We start from the raw sequence: 22,079 nt of genomic DNA, 5'->3' as shown, positions 1-22,079 counted from the left end.
CTGTCACAAGGACGACTGTCACAAGGACGACTGTCACAAGGACGCCTGTCACAAGGACGACTGTCACAAGGACGACTGTCACAAGGACGACTGTCACAAGGACGACTGTCACAAGGACGACTCACAAGGACGACTCACAAGGACGACTGTCACAAGGACGACTGTCACAAGGACGACTGTCACAAGGACGACTGTCACAAGGACGACTGTCACAAGGACGACTGTCACAAGGACGACTGTCACAAGGACGACTGTCACAAGGACGACTGTCACAAGGACGACTGTCACAAGGACGACTGTCACAAGGACGACTGTCACAAGGACGACTGTCACAAGGACGACTGTCACAAGGACGACTGTCACAAGGACGACTGTCACAAGGACGACTGTCACAAGGACGACTGTCACAAGGACGACTGTCACAAGGACGACTGTCACAAGGACGACAACCACAAGGACTCTGCAGGATAAGTAATAAAGTTAAAAATAAAGACGAAACAAAAGTGAAAGTAAAGATAAAGTAAAGATTGGGATACGTAGGTGGTGCCAGGCGGGCCGTGAGGGGTACTAAACCCATGGTTTAGTACCCCTCACGTTGGGTACCCGTAAGGGGTACTAAAGGGTACTATTACTACCCCCTTTAGTACCCTTAAAAGGTAGTATCACCTCTTCAAAGTACTCCCGATGTCTCTTTGAAGATTCCTCGGTCCTCACATTAAGGACCGAGAAGAATATTAAGATTATTCTTATCTTTAAGGCAGGCGAGGTATACTTGAAACTGCTTCACGTGTTCTTGAAGATAGAGAAATAATTCGTCAGATGCAATCGTCCTCTGGCGAGTTATTTGTCTCAAGACAGGATGAATGACACCTGTACTTAACGCTTGAAGTAGATTTCCCACAATTGACGCCATATTGGACGATTGTTAATTGCTAACGATCTATATACCATTTAAACAAAATAATAATATTTCTCCCTCCTTTGCTATCTAAGCCTCCTTCCCTCCCTCCCACCCTCTCTCTCTCTCTCCCCCTCCCTCTCTCCCTCCCTCCCTCTCCCCTTCCCTCCCTCCCTCTCCCCTTCTCTCCCTCCCTCTCCCCTTCCCTCCCTCCCTCCCCCTCCCTCTCCCCCTCCCCCTCCCTCTCCCCCTCTGTCCCTCTCCCTCCCTCTCCCTCTCTCCCTCTTTAAACAAGGGGCATAACTAGCCGAGTTCTCCCGTTCTTCAAACTAAAACTTGATGAACCCGTGCAAGGACATATGATCAACCGGGCTGTGATTCACACGTCAGACTGATAACAGCCGTGTCTAACAGCCTGGCTTAACAAGGCCATTAACCTAGTAATTGCTGACTAAGCTCTTTTACAGTCTTTAAGACCCCTGGCAACAACCTCGGTTGATTACTTCTTTGGTTTGATTTTTGTTTAATAAGCTTTATGACATCTTCTCTTGTGATTAGTATTGTATTTGATCAATTGGGGTCAAATTTGTATGTTCTCTTGATACGACAAATAAAATCCCCATTTAAAAGATAAATAATTTTGTATGCCTATTTAAATATCAACCATTTTAATACATACTTTAATATCTTCCAATACAATATCTACCTAAATATCACATACTTTTATACCTATTCAAATATTCTGTTTAATTTACTTATTTAATATAATCAGTTTTAATAGCTATTTCATATATTGCCATTTTAAGTCCGGTTTAAAATATTTTTACCCATTTAAAATATCACCCATCTATAATACCTATTTAAATTACCACCCAATTTGCAATGCCTATACAACATATTACACATTCTTAATAATACCCATTTAAAATCTCGCCCATTTACTAATTCGAAATCACACGAGCCCAATATCAAAATGCCTGAATATACCCACAAAACAAAAAGTATATTTAAATATATTTTCCAAAGAAATACATTTAATACAACAGCAGGTCGAGCAAATACAACTGATTAATAAACTCTCTCCCGGTTACCGCTAAAAAAGTCAGACTTTGCCCAATGTCATAAACTTTTATAAACACGTCCAATTATCGCCGCGATCAGTTATTACCGGGATTAAAAATGCCAGAGACTCGAGAGTTTTTATAATCCATTATTGAACGATTTACCCGCGTTATATGGACGGTTGAACGAAGCAAATTCTGATTACCGAGTTACCGGTGATGGTAAGGGGGCTCCAGGTGTGTGTGCTGGAGAGGGAGGAGGGGCAGGTGTGTGTGCTGGAGAGGGAGGAGGGGCAGGTGTGTGTGCTGGAGAGGTCCAGGTGTGTGAGGGAGGAGGTCCAGGTGTGTGTGCTGGAGAGGGAGGAGGGGCCGGTGTGTGTGCTGGAGAGCTCCAGGTGTGTGTGCTGGAGAGGTCCAGGTGTGTGTGCTGGAGAGGTCCAGGTGTGTGTGCTGGAGAGGTCCAGGTGTGTGTGCTGGAGAGGGAGGAGGGGCCGGTGTGTGTGCTGGAGAGCTCCAGGTGTGTGTGCTGGAGAGGTCCAGGTGTGTGTGCTGGAGGAGGAGCAGGTGTGTGCTGGAGAGCTCCAGGTGTGTGAGCTGGAGAGGTCCAGGTGTGTGTGCTGGAGAGGGAGGAGGGGCAGGTGTGTGTGCTGGAGAAGGAGGAGGGGCAGGTGTGTGTGCTGGAGAGGTCCAGGTGTGTGTGCTGGAGAGGTCCAGGTGTGTGTGCTGGAGAGCGAGTAGGAGCAAGTGTGTGGCGGAGGACTTCACCGTCACAGACTCGGGTGAACACGAGGCTGCGACCAAAGACGCTCACCAGATCGCCTAACACATTAGCGAATTTCAAGATTCTTATCTAGCAAGCACTAACCATATTGTACGGCACACATACGTGAGACTTGATACAAGTGTGCATCGCCACATTAAAATCCAACACATCAAGCACACACACGAAATAACTGCAGCAATATACAACCATGCAGATTACTCCCAAAGATAAATGACCTAATATAACGAGGATAGAATGAGAGGACACAGTACTACAGAAATAAAGACTCGGAGACATGACCACAGCATACGAGATACTTAGAGAAACTGTAGCAGATAGACCGACTATTTACACAGGACAGTGGCTAGCCTCGCAGCCCTAATCCGTATTGATAACAGACCTATAACAGACAACTTGATCCAAACATTTTTTTTAATTTTTCAGAGATCAAGTCATAAGCCCCCCCCCCTCCAAGGGGTATGGGATACCCAAGCTTCAGAACCCCCTTACCCTAGAGGGGGGTTATGAATACTCGTAGACATGGAGGGTGTATACGGGGCTCACCATAGGCCGTGCTACATGGACACTTCGTTCTGAGTAGCTAAATCTAAAACAACAACAATCAATCAATCAATCAATCAATCAATAGCTCATCCCCGCGGGGGAACTAAAGGTTATCTTGAGGTTATCTTGAGAAGATTTCGGGACTTAGCCTCCCCGCGGCCCAGTCCTCGACCAGGCCTCCTTTTTGTTACACACCCCATCCCCCAGGAAGCAGCCCGTGGAAGCTGTCTAACTCCCAAGTACCTATTTACTGCTAGGTGAACAGGTGCATCAGGTTGAAAGAAACTCTGAACATTTCCGCCTCACCGGGGATCGAACCCGGAACCTCAGGACTACGAATCCCGAGCGCTGTCCACTCGGCTGCCAGGCCCCACAATATATATAACAATGATCAAAGCGAAGACTAACCATTGATGAGATTATTCCTTAATGATGGCGTCTGTGTTTATATTCAACAGTTGATGAATTCCGCAGCTCAACAGACAAGGCTTTCACAACAACCTGGAGTTGTTATGTTTCCACGTTCACAACCTGTTTAATGAATGGAAACGAAGCCGCCATGATTAACGAAAGATGTACAGGCTTCGTAGGTTAGCAAAACTTGATTATCACACGCACGCACGCACGCACGCACGCACGCACGCTCCCCTCCCAGCACAATCCAGTTTATTCATTAACCCCAGGAGTGGAGGCCCCGCTGTGGCTCTAGTGTCAATACCCTCCCATCACCCTCCCTCCCTCTCTCCCCCCCCTTCCACCACCCTCACCCCTTTCACTTCATTTAATTTACCTTCCTTTCCCCTCTTCTTTTATTCCCCCTCTGATTCTATCTTCCCATCCATCATTCCTCTCCTCCGCCGCCTCGGAAAAGTGGATTTTTTTAATTCCAAAATTAACAACAATGACTCCATCGCTTGGGAAAGGGGAGCTGGGAGGGGGAAAATGGGGCTTGAGGGAGGGGGAAAAGGGGGCTGGAGGCAGGGGAAAAGGGGGCTGGAGGCAGGGGAAAAGGGGGGCTGGAGGCAGGGGAAAAGGGGGGCTGGAGGCAGGGGAAAAGGGGGGCTGGAGGCAGGGGAAAAGGGGGGCTGGAGGCAGAGGAAAAGGGGCTGGCTGGAGGGAGGGGAAAAAGGGGCCTGGAGGCAGGGGGAAAAGGGGGCCAGGAGGCAGGGGGAAAAGGGGGCTGGAGGCAGGGGAAAAGGGGGCTGGAGGCAGGGGAAAAGGGGGCTGGAGGCAGGGGAAAAGGGGGCTGGAGGCAGGGGAAAAGGGGGCTGGAGGGAGGGGAAAAGGGGAGCTGGAGGCAGGGGAAAAGGGGAGCTGGAGGCAGGGGAAAAGGGGGCTGGAGGGAGGGGAAAAGGGGACCTGGAGGCAGGGGAAAAGGGGGCTGGAGGGAGGGGAAAAGGGGAGCTGGAGGCAGGGGGAAAAGGGGAGCTGGAGGCAGGGGGAAAAGGGGAGCTGGAGGCAGGGGAAAAGGGGGCTGGAGGGAGGGGAAAAGGGGACCTGGAGGCAGGGGAAAAGGGGGCTGGAGGGAGGGGAAAAGGGGAGCTGGAGGCAGGGGGAAAAGGGGAGCTGGAGGCAGGGGGAAAAGGGGAGCTGGAGGCAGGGGGAAAAGGGGAGCTGGAGGCAGGGGAAAAAAGGACTAGAGGGAGAGGATAGGGTGGCTAGTATGAGAAGAACGGGAAAACTCCCTAAAATTCCCTTACCTCTTGAATATCAAGACATGAGAGGGCGCCCTCTACGAGCAGGACACGAGAGAGAAATAAACATTCCACATACATGCCGGTCATTCCTTAGTTGATGACGCAATGGCTGTCTTACTCACTCGCTGGGCCAAGGCTGACGTTACTCACTCGCTGGGCCAAGGCTGACGTTACTCACTCGCTGGGCAAAGGCTGAGGTCACTCACTCGCTGGGCCAAGGCTGAGGTTACTCGCTGGGCCAAGGCTGAGGTTACTCGCTGGGCCAAGGCTGAGGTTACTCGCTGGGCCAAGGCTGAGGTTACTCGCTGGGCCAAGGCTGAGGTTACTCGCTGGGCCAAGGCTGAGGTTACTCGCTGGGCCAAGGCTGAGGTTACTCGCTGGGCCAAGGCTGAGGTTACTCGCTGGGCCAAGGCTGAGGTTACTCGCTGGGCCAAGGCTGAGGTTACTCGCTGGGCCAAGGCTGAGGTTACTCGCTGGGCCAAGGCTGAGGTTACTCGCTGGGCCAAGGCTGAGGTTACTCAAAACGATGCGATGCAAGTCATAACAGGAGCTCACAAATGGATTAAAATACTAAACTTAAAAACTTGAAACCATACTAATGGAAGTTGAAATAAGGATAAGGTCTTGCCGTCAGCATGCTGGCCAAGAGAGATTGACTAGACCAAGAAACAGCTCACTTAAAAGATATTACCATTAAGCTGCATCTCTTACGAACCCATCCCGGTCCATGTGTAGCAGTGCACAATAGAAAGTTGTATTTACATATTCGTATATTAAAACATTGATTGTAACCATGATATATATGTGCCTCAGCCTACAGTTTAGACCTATTGTCTTGTGTATCCCACAAGACGAGCGGACAGCACGCTGGACTGTGATTCTGTGGTCCCGGGTTCGATCCCGGGCGCCAGCGAAACAATGGGCAGAGTTTCTTTCACCCTATGCCCCTGTCACCTAGCAGTAAAATAGGTACCTGGGTGTCAGTCAGCTGTCACGGGCTGCTTCCTGGGGGTGGAGGCCTGGTCGAGGACCGGGCCGCGGGGACACTAAAAAGCCCCGAAATCATCTCAAGAAGATGATAACCTGTGTGACAGTGAATACCAGTATTATCCTCACTCTAATATGACCTAATTGAATTCCTCAGATTAGGCAAAATTGTAATTAATTTTTGTCAATAAAGATGTTAAAAGTAATAACTGAAAGATGTAATAATGAATGGAGCAGTAAGTCGGGAGAGAAGAGCTTCAAATAGCATGTGGTGGACCCATTGATCAATAAACACTATCAATACATTTGAGATCACAAATTCAATCACCGAGAGAGAGAGATCAATGAAATACCTGCAGACTTCGTTATGCACCTTTGTAATAATAAGCTCGCTAACGACACGGTCTTCGTTACGTGACCATGGCTATGAACCTCGCTAACGACAGACCTTATAACGAGACCTATATAAATACGAGCTGGTATTTATATAGGTCCGCAGACGGAGGAGCCAGGAAAGTGCGCCAACTGAAGACCCCGCTGCCCCATGACAGCCCGCTGCCCCATGACAGCCCGCTGCCCCATGACAGCCCGCTGCCCCATGACAGCCCGCTGCCCCATGACAGCCCGCTGCCCCATGACAGCCCGCTGCCCCATGACAGCCCGCCGCCCCATGACAGCCCACTGCCCCATGACAGCCCACCGCCCCATGACAGCCCACCGCCCCATGACAGCCCGCTGCTCCATGACAGCCCGCTGCCCCATGACAACCCACTGCCCCATGACAGCCCACTGCCCCATGACAGCCCACTGCCCCATGACAGCCCGCCGCCCCATGACAGCCCACCGCCCCATGACAGCCCACCGCCCCATGACAGCCCACTGCTCCATGACAGCCCACTGCTCCATGACAGCCCACTGCCCCATGACAGCCCACTGCCCCATGACAGCCCGCTGCCCCATGACAGCCCACTGCCCCATGACAGCCCACTGCCCCATGACAGCCCACTGCCCCATGACAGCCCACTGCCCATGACAGCCCACTGAAACATGGTCAACCAACCTGTCTTCTTACTAAGAACATCGCTTTTCGCTCGTATGCGTTACATAAAGTTAAAAATTGTCGTAATAGAAAATGGAGGCGGCTCAAGCAAATGACGTACTGTCTCTTTTTCTGTTTTGGGTCCTCTGGCAGGTTAGGGTAAGGGCACTTAAAATCGACCGTCACCTGAAGACAGAAAGGCAGGGGGGGGGCACACACACGTCCCCCCCCCCCTCTTCCAACCATCCACTCCTTATCCCAACCACCCACTCCTTATCCCAACCCCCCACTCCCCATCCCAACCCCCCACTCCCCATCCCAACCCCCCACTCCCCATCCCAACCCCCCACTCCCCATCCCAACCCCCCACTCCCCATCCCAACCCCCCACTCCCCATCCCAACCCCCCACTCCCCATCCCAACCCCCCACTCCCCATCCCAACCACCCACTCCCCATCCCAACCACCCACTCCCCATCCCAACCACCCACTCCCCATCCCACCCATCCACTCCCCCCACCCCCCAGACCTGGGGTTACTGGGGGGTGGAAAATGAGGTCAAGATGGGTTGCCCGGAGACAAATGATGACATCCATCTCAAATTGCAGAGCGAAGGTGGGAGGAGTGAGTTGCCATGGGAGTTGTTTGAGAGGTAACACTTCACATGGGAGTCGTCCTCCAGACGAATGTGGGAGTCAGCCAGGTGGTAGTTTTCCTCTAACGATCTTCCCCTTGCCAATCCGCCTCCGTCCTCAGCCACAGATAAAAGTTAGCGTGGATACTTCTTTAAGAACTTGGCGAGAGGCGCCCCCGTGCCCACTGTAGCTGGAAACTTAACCTTACAACTTTATACTCAAGTCACAGTCATAGAAAATGACGAAGATACGTGGCAAAAATCATTTAACTTTCTCGGAAATATTCATTAACACACAACAAGACCGACTGCTTCCCATATTATATATAATATTGGAATATTGTATTATATATATATATATATATATATATATATATATATATATATATATATATATATATATATATATATATATATATATATTATATATATATGTCGTACCTAGTAGCCAGAACGCACTTCTCTGCCTACTATGCAAGGCCCGATTTGCCTAATAAGCCAAGTTTTCCTGAATTATTATATTTTCTCAATTATTTTTCTTATGAGATGATAAAGCTACCAATTTCATTATGTATGAGGTCAATATTTTTTTATTGGAGTTAAAATTAACGTAGATATATGACCAAACCTAACCAACCCTACCTAACCTAACCTAACCTATCTTTTTAGGTTAGGTTAGGTTAGGTAGCCGAAAAAGTTAGGTTAGGGTTGGTTAGGTAGGTTAGGTAGTCGAAAAACAAATCATTCATGAAAACTTGGCTTATTAGGCAAATCGGGCCTTGCATAGTAGGCAGAGAAGTGCGTTCTGGCTATTAGGTACGACATATATATATATACTGAATATAACGTACGAATATACCCTTGTACTATATATTTAGCCTGACGATAAGAGGTGCGTTTCGTCGACACTGTCAACATTTTCAAGGCGCAGTAGGAGTGGGAACAATTGGGTTAGAGTAGTCGAACATACGACAGAGCGAGGCGACACACTTTGCAATGCTCTGGTTGGGTGTTGCAAATAAATTTTCCTTGACTGGGTGTTGCTGTTTGTGTACTGTCAGGCGCCCTGGAACAGATGTTATTGTCTTGCCTATATATTGAGATCACTGGGGCTCAGCGTTCCCAAGTGGACATGTGAGGGCAATAGACGACATTCTCTTACAAAGCGTTTTGTTTGGTGTCAGGAGAGTTTTTCATAAGTTATAATATATTATTAATTCAATCTTCTGGTTGGTGTTGGTAAGGCGGCCCCCGTTTCTATCTATAATGTTCTTCAGGACTCTCGCTTCCGTTCTATGGGCTGAGGAAAACAAAACGTTCCTGTAGTAAGCACAATGCACTACCAACAAGGTTGTGGATTGTGCCTGACAATACCCAAACAGCCAGACCTGAGCAAGGCGCACATGGTCGCTACACACCACCAGAGACATCCTGACACAACACTAAGATACAGCATAAAATTAGACTCAACAAACCCAGCCAACTATCACCAGCCAGCTGACACCAGGTCACCCTCCGCCATCTTCCAGATCAAGACGCAACAGCAATTAATCTTCATCAATCAACACTGATTGATGATGATTAGGCCACCCAAGAGGTGGCACGGGCATGAATAGCCCGTAACCAACACACTGTTGTTGTTGTTTTAGATTTCGCTACTCGGAACGAAATATCCATGTAGCACGGGCTATGGTGAGCCCGTAATGAGAAGGTGTAGCGTAACTTACCAACACACTGCTCCGGCCAGCATTAAAACATCGATGACTGGTAAGGTGCAGTGGGCCCATTGGTCTCACCTCACGTATGTTCGGCTGCTCTAACCCAATTGTTTCCACTCACACTCTACCTTTGAAAATGTTGAGTGTCAACGAAACTCATCTCTGCGTCAGGCCATAATAAGACTGTAAAATGAACTTTTGTAGAGTTAATTTTTCAACTTCTCAAATCAAGAAAAACATATGTAAAATAGATAAGATATGAGTTAGAATCATTGTTCCCAGCCTTTGTCACATTGAATAACACGTTTACATGAAAGACTGTTACCAATATCATATTATATATATATATATATATATATATATATATATATATATATATATATATATATATATATATATATATATATATATATATGTAACCGAAAACTCACACCCCCAGAAGTGACTCGAACCCATACTACCAGGAGCACTCTACTGGCGTACAGGATCCCTTAACCGCTCGACCAACACGACCGGACAAAAGAGGATGGTAGCCGAGGCTATTTCCACTCCCCCTCCCCCCCCCCCCCCCCCCGCCGGCACTCGGTTGGTAATCTTGGGCATGGAATTTTATCAAATCACTTCATTCTTTGGGGCACACGTGAGGAACACATAAAACAAAGGATTTCAAACATAACTGCGTCAAGAAGCAAGAGGCAGACACGAACCAGGACCCCTAAAGGAGAAGTCAAATGTAGAAGTTACCTGTGGAAGCCTCTGTAGGGACCTGCGCCTCAACGTGCAGGTAACTGCCTCTCATCTCTCCCAAGATCCACCTACCTGGAAAAGAAAGTTATTTTTATTAGAATTTTTTTTGTTGAGGATTAACCAGAGGAAGAAAGTTCTTAAGGCGTCGACGACACACGGAATACTCAGGTCAGGAATATAATGTCAATAGAAACAGAAATGGATGAACAGGAAATTAAAAATGGAGGAGTTTGGAGGAGTGAGGTAAGGGGTTAGGGTGAGAGAGAGAGGGAAGGGGGTGAGAGAGAGAGGGAAGGGGGTGAGAGAGGGAACGGGGTGAGGGAAGGGGGTGAGGGAAGGGGGGTGAGAGAGTGTGAGGGAAGGGGGTGAGGGAAGGGGGTGAGAGTGAGGGAAGGGGGTGAGGGAAGGGGGTGAGGGAAGGGGGTGAGGGAAGGGGGTGAGAGAGTGTGAGGGAAGGGGGTGAGGGAAGGGGGTGAGAGAGTGTGAGGGAAGAGGGTGAAGGAAGGGGGTGAGAGAGTGTGAGGGAAGGGGGTGAAGGAAGGGGGTGAGAGAGTGTGAGGGAAGGGGGTGAGAGAGTGTGAGGGAAGGGGGTGAGGGAAGGGGGTGAGAGAGTGTGAGGGAAGGGGGTGAGGGAAGGGGGTTGAGAGAGTGTGAGGGAAGGGGGTGAAGGAAGGGGGTGAGAGAGTGTGAGGGAAGGGGGTGAAGGAAGGGGGTGAGAGAGTGTGAGGGAAGGGGGTGAGTGAGGGAAGGGGGTGAGAGAGCGTGAGGGAAGGGGGTGAGAGAGCGTGAGGGAAGGGGGTGAGGGAAGGGGGTGAGGGAAGGGGGTGAGGGAAGGGGGGTGAGGGAAGGGGGGTGAGGGAAGGGGGGTGAGGGAAGGGGGTGAGGGAAGGGGGTGAGGGAAGGGGGTGAGGGAAGGGGGTGAGGGAAGGGGGGTGAGGGAAGGGGGTGAGGGAAGGGGGTGAGGGAAGGGGGGTGAGGGAAGGGGGTGAGGGAAGGGGGGTGAGGGAAGGGGGTGAGGGAAGGGGGTGAGGGAAGGGGGTGAGGGAAGGGGGTGAGGGAAGGGGGTGAGGGAAGGGGGTGAGGGAAGGGGGTGAGGGAAGGGGGTGAGGGAAGGGGTGTGAGGGAAGGGGTGTGAGGGAAGGGGGTGAGGGAAGGGGGTGAGGGAAGGGGGTGAGGGAAGGGGGTGAGGGAAGGGGGTGAGGGAAGGGGGTGAGGGAAGGGGGTGAGGGAAGGGGGTGAGGGAAGGGGGTGAGGGAAGGGGGTGAGGGAAGGGGGTGAGGGAAGGGGGTGAGGGAAGGGGGTGAGGGAAGGGGGTGAGGGAAGGGGGTGAGGGAAGGGGGTGAGGGAAGGGGGTGAGGGAAGGGGGTGAGGGAAGGGGGTGAGGGAAGGGGGTGAGGGAAGGGGGTGAGGGAAGGGAGTGAGGGAAGGGGGTGAGGGAAGGGGGTGAGGGAAGGGGGTGAAGGAAGGGGGTGAGGGAAGGGGGTGAAGGAAGGGGGTGAGGGAAGGGGTGAGGGAAGGGGGTGAGGGAAGGGGGTGAGGGAAGGGGGTGAGGGAAGGGGGTGAGGGAAGGGGGTGAGGGAAGGGGGTGAGGGAAGGGGGTGAGGGAAGGGGGTGAGGGAAGGGGGTGAGGGAAGGGGGTGAGGGAAGGGAGTGAGGGAAGGGGGTGAGGGAAGGGGGTGAGGGAAGGGGGTGAGGGAAGGGGTGAGGGAAGGGGGTGAGGGAAGGGGGTGAGGGAAGGGGGTGAGGGAAGGGGGTGAGGGAAGGGGGTGAGGGAAGGGGGTGAGGGAAGGGGGTGAAGGAAGGGGGTGAAGGAAGGGGGTGAGGGAAGGGGGTGAGGGAAGGGGGTGAGGGAAGGGGGTGAGGGAAGGGGGTGAGGGAAGGGGGTGAGGGAAGGGGGTGAGGGAAGGGGGTGAGGGAAGGGGGTGAGGGAAGGGGTGAAGGAAGGGGGTGAGGGAAGGGGGTGAGGGAAGGGGGTGAGAGCACAAAGGAGGGAGAAAGTAAAAGTGTATTTATTATTTGTATCTGCAGAACTGAGCTATTAGCTCTTGGACCCCGCCTTTCTAGCCAATCTATTTTCCTGCATTATATCTACTACATATATGTCACCCCTAACACACACACACACACACACACACACACACACACACACACACACACACACAGAGGAAGCAGCCCGTAACCGGTGTCTATCTCCCAGGTACCTATTTACTGCTAGGTGAACAGGCCCATCAGGATGAAAGAAACTTTGCGCAATTTGTTTCTACCTCGGCCGGTAATCGAACCCGGGCCCTTAGGACTACGAACCCCGAGCGCCGTCAACTCAGCTTCCTTTTCTCGTAACCTGGTCACTTGGTCAATCACTGTCATTCAAAAAAAAAAAAAACTGTCATTCTCCTCCTTATATTTCTATGTAGGAGTTTGGGTTGACTCTTTGCTCTGGAGGTAATATCATTTTCATTGTTTCCTTCTGCCTTTACATCTATAAAGATGTAAACATCTTTTAAAGATACATAATAACTAATACATAAAGATACATAAACATCTTTTTATGTTTATGTATATTCTTCTTTCCTGCCTCTTTACATCTCACTTACGTGTGTGTACTTACCTAGTTGTGCTTGCGGGGGTTGAGCTCTGGCTCTTTGGTCCCGCCTCTCAACTGTCAATCAACTGGTGTACAGGTTCCTGAGCCTACTGGGCTCTATCATATCTACACTTGAAACTGTGTATGGAGTCAGCCTCCACCACATCACTGCCTAATGCATTCCACCTGTTAACTACTCTGACACTGAAAAAATTCTAACGACTCTGTGGCTCATTTGGGCACTCAATTTCCACCTGTGTCCCCTAGTGCGTGTGCCCCTTGTGGTAAATAGCCTGTCTTTATCTACCCTATCAATTCCTCTGAGAATCTTGTATGTGGTGTGTGTGTGTGTGTGTACTCACCTAATTGTACTCACTTAGTTGTGCTTGCGGGGGTTGAGCTCTGGCTCTTTGGTCCCTCTTCTCAACCGTCAATCAACAGGTGTACAGGTTCCTGAGAAGACGACGCCCTCCCGAGTGTGTGTATGTGTGTGTGTGTATGTGTGTGTGTGTGTGTGTGTGTGTGTGTGTGTGTGTGTGTGTGTATGTGTGTGTGTGTGTGTGTGTGTGTGTGTGTGTGTGTGTGTGTGTGTGTGTGTGTGTGTATGTGTGTGTGTGTGTGTGTGTGTGTGTATGTGTGTGTGTGTGTGTGTGTGTGTGTGTGTGTGTGTGTGTGTGTATGTGTGTGTGTGTGTGTGTGTGTGTGTGTGTGTGTGTGTGTGTGTGTGTGTGTGTGTGTGTGTGTGTGTGTGTGTGTGTGTGTGTGTGTGTGTGTGTGTGTGTGTGTGTGTGTGTGTGCGCGCGCGCGCGTCTCGAAAGCTATAAACACTATAAAGACAGCCCAACAATTCAGTAACAAGTGTGTATTAAATTGTCGTTTCCTTAAGTAAGTCAAGTGGTCCTAGAATAGTGCCCCCCCCCCCCACACGTGCCCCTCCCACGTGCCCCTGCGACTACCCCGAAGGTAACCCTTGAGGCGCCCGACGCAGTAGTCCTCGAGGTGCACCACACGACGCTCGCCAGGGTGCCACCGCGAAACTAATCGCCGAGCTAATGGGTCGTTAGACATAATGGGGCAATTGACCATGTCCCTGAGGGATGAGGCGCGCGTCCCTGACGGATGAGGGAGGACGCCGACAGTTCGGCGTCCAGGAAACAGGTGGTGTTGCCATGTACCGGTCAACGGGACGGTAGCGGTGTACCGGTCAACGGGACGGTAGCGGCGTACCGGTCAACGGGACGGTAGCGGCGTACCGGTCAACGGGACGGTAGCGGCGTACCGGTCAACGGGACGGTAGCGGCGTACCGGTCGACGGGACGGTAGCGGCGTACCGGTCAACGGGACGGTAGCGGCGTACCGGTCAACGGGACGGTAGCGGCGTACCGGTCAACGGGACGGTAGCGGCGTACAGATCAACGGGACGGTATTTGTAAAGAATATTTGTAATAATATTTGTAAACACCGAAGAGAAATACATTCTAAATACAAATTCGGTGTGAAAATACAACTATAGATGAGAAACAATACAAAAATGGTTAAATACAGGAAGGACATGACAACGGCATTACTGATATATTAAGAGTTATCAATTATGACATTCTCTTATTTAAATAATGAACTACGATTTTGTGTGAACTCTTATCATAAATGTACACCTATTTATTCATAAGAGGTTCAGATTAAATATTATCACACATATGTTTGATAATATCAGGTTCACATGGCAAGACAGCGGCAGCATATCTAAACTGCTTCACCCAACACGTACAGTACACGAACAAGGGGTCAGATTCACGAAAGCGCTTACGCAAGCACTTACGTACCTGTACATCTTTTCTCAATCTTTGGCGGCTTTGTTTACAATTATTAAACAGTTAATGAGCTCCGAAGCACCAGGAGGCTGTTTATAACAATAACAACAGTTGAATGGGAAGTTTTCATGCTTGTAAACTGTTTAATAAATGTAACCAAAGCCGTCAAAGATTGAGGAAAGATGTACACGTTCATAAGTGCTTGCGTAAGTGCTTTCGTGAATCTGGCCCCAGGTCATTACCACAGTGTAAACTTGCACCTAACGAGCTGGGTTATATCTTGAGGTTATCTTGAGATGATTTCGGGGCTTTAGTGTCCCCGCGGCCCGGTCCTCGACCAGGCCTCCACCCCCAGGAAGCAGCCCGTGACAGCTGACTAACACCCAGGTACCTATTTTACTGCTAGGTAACAGGGGCATAGGGTGAAAGAAACTCTGCCCATTGCTTCTCGGCGGCACCTGGGATCGAACCCAGGACCACAGGATCACAAGTCCCGCGTGCTGTCCGCTCGGCCGACCGGCTCCCGTGGGTGCCGTGGTGGGCGGCCTTGCTCACTGTTAAAGCGACCCCCTCACTCTTCCATACTACATAACATATAAAATCCCCTAAGGCCATAAACCGACGTACTAAAATCACAGCGGCTCGGAAAATTGTTGTGATTTCCCGTTTTCTATTGTGGGTCCTGGGTTAGGAGAGGTTCGGTGGAGGGGATTGTGGGAGGGGTCACTGACCTGACTCAAAGGTGGCCGTCGGTGTTTGGGTGTTGTTGTGGTGACCCCCCGGCGCTCTGTGACCCCCGGCGCTCTGTGACCCCCGGCGCTCTGTGACCCCCGGCGCTCTGTGACCCCCGGCGCTGTGTGACCCCCGGCGCTGTGTGACCCCCGGCGCTGTGTGACCCCCGGCGCTGTGACCCCGGGCTGACCCTTCAGGTAAACCCAGCCAGCCCTGGAGGCGGTCTCAAGGTGTCAAGGATTTAGGGGAAACTCTCCCAGTGTCAACAGCCGTCGTATACAACGTCTAGGGACGAGACTTGATGCTTGTGTCATCAGGGCCCCGGTTGATTGATGAAGATTAAGCCACCCAAAAGGTGGCACGGGCATGAATAGCCCGTAAGTGGTGGCCCTTTTGAGCCATTACCAGTATCAATAGGTGATACTGGAGATGTGTGGAGGTGCGACTGCACCCTGCGTAACGGGAGATGTCTCCCGTGCTAGGGGGCCCCATATTGTCCAGGCTAATATGCTCAGAACTGAGACGTTTCAGCCTAAAACATTCAGTAAACCTGATTCTCCAGGCCGGAGCGTTCAGCTCCACAATGTCTCGAGCTAACACGTTTAGTGTAATACATTTATAACGTAAAACGAATAAGACAAACTTTAAAGTGTTCATCGTTGTAACTTTTCAGTCCCGCAAATCCATACCACCCAACGCGCGCGCGCGCGCACACACACACACACACACACACACACACACACACACACACACACACACACACACATTCTCACATGTGTGCGCGCTATCTTGTAAATTCACTTCCACGACAACGACGACCCAAGTGGGAACGACTCTTTGAAAGGTTTCCTGGTGCAGAAGCCGTGTTCTTTTGTCGTGATATTAAATTCGATTTTATTCACATTAGTTTTTTATTAAATTTTCTCCTTACATCTTTTCACCATCTCCCCCCCCCCCCCCGCCCCCCGCACGATCTCCCCCCCCCCCCGCCCCCCGCACGATCTCCCCCCCACACCGAATTCTCATAATATTGTTTTTCTCCAAATAAATTAAATTGCATTTACACCCAATTATTGTCAACCATTTCCGACCCCTTCATGTTTCCAACACATTTTCACCCCATTTTCTTCCAGCAATCACTCCTGTCTTCCAGCGGTGATTTGTTTTTCTTCGACCACGCATAACATTTTCTTCCAGCAGTCCTCCCATTTTCTTCCAGCAGTCCTCCCATTTTCTTCCAGCAGTCCGCCCATTTTCTTCCAGCAGTCCGCCCATTTTCTTCCAGCAGTCCGCCCATTTTCTTCCAGCAGTCCGCCCATTTTCTTCCAGCAGTCCGCCCATTTTCTTCCAGCAGTGCGCCCATTTTCTTCCAGCAGTCCTCCCATTTTCTTCCAGCAGTCCTCCCATTTTCTTCCAGCAGTCATCCCATTTTCTTCCAGCAGTCATCCCATTTTCTTCCAGCAGTCCTCCCATTTTCTTCCAGCAGTCCTCCCATTTTCTTCCAGCAATCATCCCATTTTCTTTTCCAGCAGTCACCCCTATTTTTTCCAAAGCATTGTCTCCCCATTTTCTACCAGCACACCATCCACCCATTTTCTTCCAATACTTTTTATCCCCCAACACACAGTATTAAATTTGTTTAGTGTCGCTTCCAGTGTGTGTGGCGCGCGGGAGAAAACGGGAAATGCGCATCTTGTGCGTCCTTTGTTGCTCTTCTCTCTCCCTCTTGATTTGGTTTAGCATTTTACACGGCACACATCATTATTATTTTTACTCCTTCACATGAAGTCTTAAGTGATCAATTTATGTTCACAAGTAAAATGCTTTATTTAGCGGTAATAACAAGTTGTGTTTTAGTTCAAGATATTTAAGGGGATTTATATAGAGGGTTGTGAAATAGATTTGTGTTTTTTTTTTGTATCTTGGAGGGAAGAAAATGTATTAGTTCCCGGTGGTGAGGCATCGTTCACCTCCCCCCCCCCCTAAGGAGTTTTCTGCTATTTTTTTTCTTTCTGCAGTCTTCTTCTCCTCCTCCTCCTCCTGATTCACTCATTCTCTTTCATTCCTTTCCTTCTCTTCTTACCCTCCCCCTCTTTTCTTCCTTGCCGACCTCTCCCTCTCCCTCCCTCCTCCCCGTCTTCGTACTCTTCCACTACACATAAGGGGCATAACTGGCCGACCCCTCGTAGTCTTCAAGAGAGAACTCGATAAACACCTCCACAATGATACCTGATCAACCAGGCTGTGACTCATACGTCAGGCTACGAGCAGCCGCGTCCAACAGCCTGGTCGACTTCCTCAACAACGAGGAGGCCTGGTCGACGACCGGGCCGCGGGGAGCCAAGCCCAGAAAACACCTCAAGGAAGATTCCTTCCTCTTCCTACCCCTCACTCCTCCTCTCCCCCCCCCCCCATCCCTCCTCTTCCTAATCCTCCCTCCTCCCCTTCCACCTCCCCCCCCCCGGTAGACGGCGCTGGAGAACTCTGAATCTAATTATTGTCCAATTAAAATTAATCCCACAAAATCAGATAAATTCCGGAAAGTAACAGCAAAAGCATTTTAGTTTCGGACAAATAGTATCGAGGAAATAAAATAAAACTGCATTCTATCATAAATATTTAAATCACCGCCACAAATCTTCGCTCCACGAGTCATCACCATCAACAACTCTTCAGTGACTCACCAGAACTCTGCAACAGCTCATCGCTTGACGCCTCGCCACAGTTAATGGCTCAATAAGTCTAACATTTAATCAATCGCATAAAGACCTACACAAAGGAAATTATAAGGCCAGGAATAAGAAGTATTTTTGCAACCACTGACGAAACCTATACATCTTTCCATGATCATGGTGTATTCTTTATATTTATTAAACAGTTTATGAGCTCTGATGCGCTACAATGTTGGTTGTAACAATAATAATGAAATAAACTATTACATTCTTACAAAAATATAAGATCTAATATATGTATAACAAACTGAACACTTCCCACATGAGAGACTCGAACCTGGGCCAGCCAGTGGCCCAGGTTTAAGCCCACTGGCTGGCCACTGAGCTAACCAATAGACCACCAGCAGCAGCAGGTCATTAAAATGACTGAGAATCGGGCGGCTTTTCTGCGAAACCAAGTCCCCAATGATGCCAGATGGTGGTTACAGATTACACACATTTTCTTCAATTTATTTATATCATTTATTATACCCTATATGTGTTCTGTTTGTTAAATATAACTTGTACATTCAAGCAAGTGTGAGGTACACCCACACCCACATTTTATTATTATTATTATATATATATATATATATATATATATATATATATATATATATATATATATATATATATATATATATATGACTGAAAACTCTTTTCAGCAAAAAAGAGTTTTCAGTCGCATATAGTCCTGGGGACCATTCAGGCTTGTTCGCATATATATATTATATATATATATATATATATATATATATATATATATATATATATATATATATATATATATATATATATATATATATGCACTTGACGATCACTAAACACTGATCATTTGTATGCGGAAAATCCACAGAGAAATGGGAAAGAGAGATGAACGTTTCGGTCGATCTGGGCCTTTGTCAACACCGGACTGAAAGAGATCACAAAGGAAGAGTGGAGGCAGACACTAGACCCTGACCATCATCTCCTTGGGAAAGAATTAACCATAAGATTTGGACATTGACTAATTAGGGCAGACAATTAAATTCCGTTCCACAAAGCCATTGCAATTGGTAATGCTTTTCACCCCATCCCAGTTAATAGTGTAATCACTATTAATGGGGCGAAACTTTTCGCCTCCCCCCCCCCCAAAAAAAAAAACTTTTCGCTCCATTAATACCCCCCTGCACCCATCACTCACCCCCAATTGGGGGTGAGAGATGGGTGCAGCCCGATACCCTTTCTATATATGTATATAAATGGAAATGTCTGAAGGGCAAACGGGGAAGAGGGGTAAGGGAGGAAGAGAGAGGGTGGAGGGAGAAAGAGAGGGGGAAGGGAGAAAGAGAGGGGGGAGGGAGAAAGAGAGGGGGGAGGGAGAAAGAGAGGGGGGAGGGGAGAAAGAGAGGGGGAAGGGAGAAAGAGAGGAAGGGAAGGGACGAAGAGAGGGGGGGAGGGAGAAAGAGAGGGGGGGGGAAGGGAGGAAGAGGGGGGAAGGGAGGAAGAGGGGGGAAGGGAGGAAGAGAGGGGGAAGGGAGAAAGAGAGGGGGGAAGGGAGAAAGAGAGGGGGGAGGGAGAAAGAGAGGGGGGAGGGAGAAAGAGAGGGGGGGGGAGAAAGAGAGGGGGGAGGGAGAAAGAGAGGGGGGAGGGAGAAAGAGAGGGGGGAGGGAGAAAGAGAGGGGGGGAGGGAGAAAGAGAGGGGGGGAGGGAGAAAGAGAGGGGGAAGGGAGAAAGAGAGGAGGGAAGGGAGAAAGAGAGGGGGGAAGGGAGAAAGAGAGGGGGTAGGGAGAAAGAGAGGGGGGGGGAGGGAGAAAGAGAGGGGGGGAGGGAGAAAGAGAGGGGGGAGGGAGAAAGAGAGGGGGGGAGGGAGAAAGAGAGGGAGGGAAGGGAGGAAGAGAGGGGGGGAGGGAGAAAGAGAGGGGGGGGAAGGGAGGAAGAGAGGGGGGAATGGAGGAAGAGAGGGGGGGGGAAGGGAGGAAGAGAGGGGGGGAAGGGAGGAAGAGAGGGGGGGAAGGGAGGAAGAGAGGGGGGAAGGGAGGAAGAGAGGGGGGGAAGGGAGGAAGAGAGGGGGGAAGGGAGGAAGAGAGGGGGGGAAGGGAGGAAGAGAGGGGGGAAGGGAGGAAGAGAGGGGGGAAGGGAGGAAGAGAGGGGGGAAGGGAGGAAGAGAGGGGGGGAAGGGAGGAAGAGAGGGGGGGAAGGGAGGAAGAGAGGGGGGAAGGGAGGAAGAGAGGGGGGGAAGGGAGGGAGGGGGGGAAGGGAGGAAGAGAGGGGGGGAAGGGAGGAAGAGAGGGGGGGAAGGGAGGAAGAGAGGGGGAAAGGGAGGAAGAGAGGGGGGAAAGGGAGGAAGAGAGGGGGGAAAGGGAGGAAGAGAGGGGGGAAAGGGAGGAAGAGAGGGGGGAAGGGAGGAAGAGGGGGGGAAGGGAGGAAGAGGGGGAAGGAAGGGAGAAAGAGGGGGAAGGAAGGGAGAAAGAGGGGGAAGGAAGGGAGAAAGAGGGGGAAGGAAGGGAGAAAGAGAGGGGACACGGGAGGGAAAGGAGGGAGGGCAGGCAGATGGGAAGTAAGGTGAAGGGGGGGAAGGGGTGAAAAGACCGAAAATATTTGAGATGAGAGGGAAGAGCAGAAAGGGAATTGGAATGAAAGATGAAGAAAGAAAGAATAGGGATGTGGGGAAAGAAGTGGATAGAAAAACAAAACTATCCCCCACACTGCCGCCTACCCTTCCCCTCCCCCACTAGCAATAAATAATAAAATACACAAATAAATCCTGACCCGATATATCACGAGGAATATCTATAAAGAAATCATTCTCCAAGGCAACACGAGATCTCCATGTTTACACTTGGCAATACGGTCACCAAGCCCTGTGTGCAACAGGCTGGGGCCAGCGACTATAGCGCCCCGGCTCACCAATCTCAAGGAACCCAAGCCACAATGTCAGAGACATAACTCAGGTAACACGTCCAGACTCACGGGACCTAAATACCACCCAAAATACGGACGAAATTTGCCCGGCTCCCGGTGAACTTGTGCCTCTGTAGCCCGGACGCGGTAACATGGGCGAATGGCTACAACTCGATTTCAAGGAATGGCTGAGACTTAACATGGAGGTGTTGGTACCTGTGGGGGAACTGATGCTCATGCTGGCAACATTGGTAAATGATTGCCCATGGTTGATGTCAAGCCACCAGCGTGCGTGCGTGCGTGTGCGTGTGTCTGTGTGCATATTATATATATATATATATATATATATATATATATATATATATATATATATATATATATATATATATATATATATATATAGGGTGGAAGACGCAGTAACTTGCAGCCTGTATTAGGTATCCTTTGGAGGTGTTAGCGAGTTCTCTTTGGAGTACCGGGAGGAGTCGGCCAGTTGGTGTGTTGAGGTAGTGTGTTGGAGAGTCTCGAGGCGCCCATCGTGATGCACCTCTCCCTCAACGTACCTATTACACCTATTTTGTTTTTCATTTTGCACATCTTGCCATGCCGCCTAGAATTAAGGCCAATCTGTCACACAAAACACCTCCCCCTCTCCTCCACAACCCCCTTCCCTTCTCCACAATCCCCTTCCTCTCTTGCCCTTCATCCCGACACACACCACCAGGCGGCCATGCGAGGCTCCCATCACTAAGATACCACACGAGACCCCTTCACCGCCCAGACTTCTCCAAGAAGCAAGGAGGAGGAGAAGTAAGAAGAGGAGGGAGAGTGGAGAGAGAGAGATCTCAAGGGGCTGGAAGCAACAGGCGGGAGTGGAGACAATACATCAGGAGACGTCTGCCCCATGTCCAATTGGTCTGCCTTCAACTCTCTCTCTCTCTCTCTCTCTCTCTCTCTCTCTCTCTCTCTCTCTCTCTCTCTCTCTCTCTCTCTCTCTCTCTCCAGTTATTGTACATCTCTCTTTTGTATTGGTCTCGTTCTTTTAATATGTTCTCTAGTTCTTTTATTGCGTTCTCCTCTTATGTTGTCTTCTCTATAATATATTGTCTTGTGTACTTAATTACCTTTCTTGTTTTCTTTTCATAATATAATTATAATACTCCAAGTTTGTTTTATCACGTGGGCGTTAAATACGCCTAGCGAGCAGCCTTGATGTCAGGAAAGGCCTAACCAAACGTCCCCTAGGCCTAC

At 49.9% G+C, this 22,079-nt stretch overlaps 2 protein-coding genes across 5 annotated transcripts in view; one reads left to right on the top strand and one right to left on the bottom strand.

The window, feature by feature from the left end:
• The window catches only part of LOC123769351 (potassium voltage-gated channel subfamily KQT member 1), an 874,235-nt gene that overhangs the window by 541,060 nt on the left and 311,096 nt on the right, over positions 1-22,079 (bottom strand). The window lies entirely within an intron of this gene.
• LOC123769346 (uncharacterized) lies at positions 6,391-7,014 on the top strand. The gene has a single exon (XM_045760457.2). It carries the CDS (start codon positions 6,391-6,393, stop codon positions 7,012-7,014), a length of 624 nt encoding a protein of 207 aa, XP_045616413.2.

Source organism: Procambarus clarkii, chromosome 66 (genome assembly GCF_040958095.1).
Source record: "Procambarus clarkii isolate CNS0578487 chromosome 66, FALCON_Pclarkii_2.0, whole genome shotgun sequence".
Taxonomy (NCBI): Eukaryota; Metazoa; Arthropoda; class Malacostraca; order Decapoda; family Cambaridae; genus Procambarus; species Procambarus clarkii.
This window is presented reverse-complemented; position numbering and strand designations above follow the sequence as displayed.

Excerpts from the sequence above, each read along its gene's own strand:
- LOC123769346 (XM_045760457.2), top strand. The coding sequence starts at position 6,391 with ATGGCTATGAACCTCGCTAACGACAGACCTTATAACGAGACCTATATA.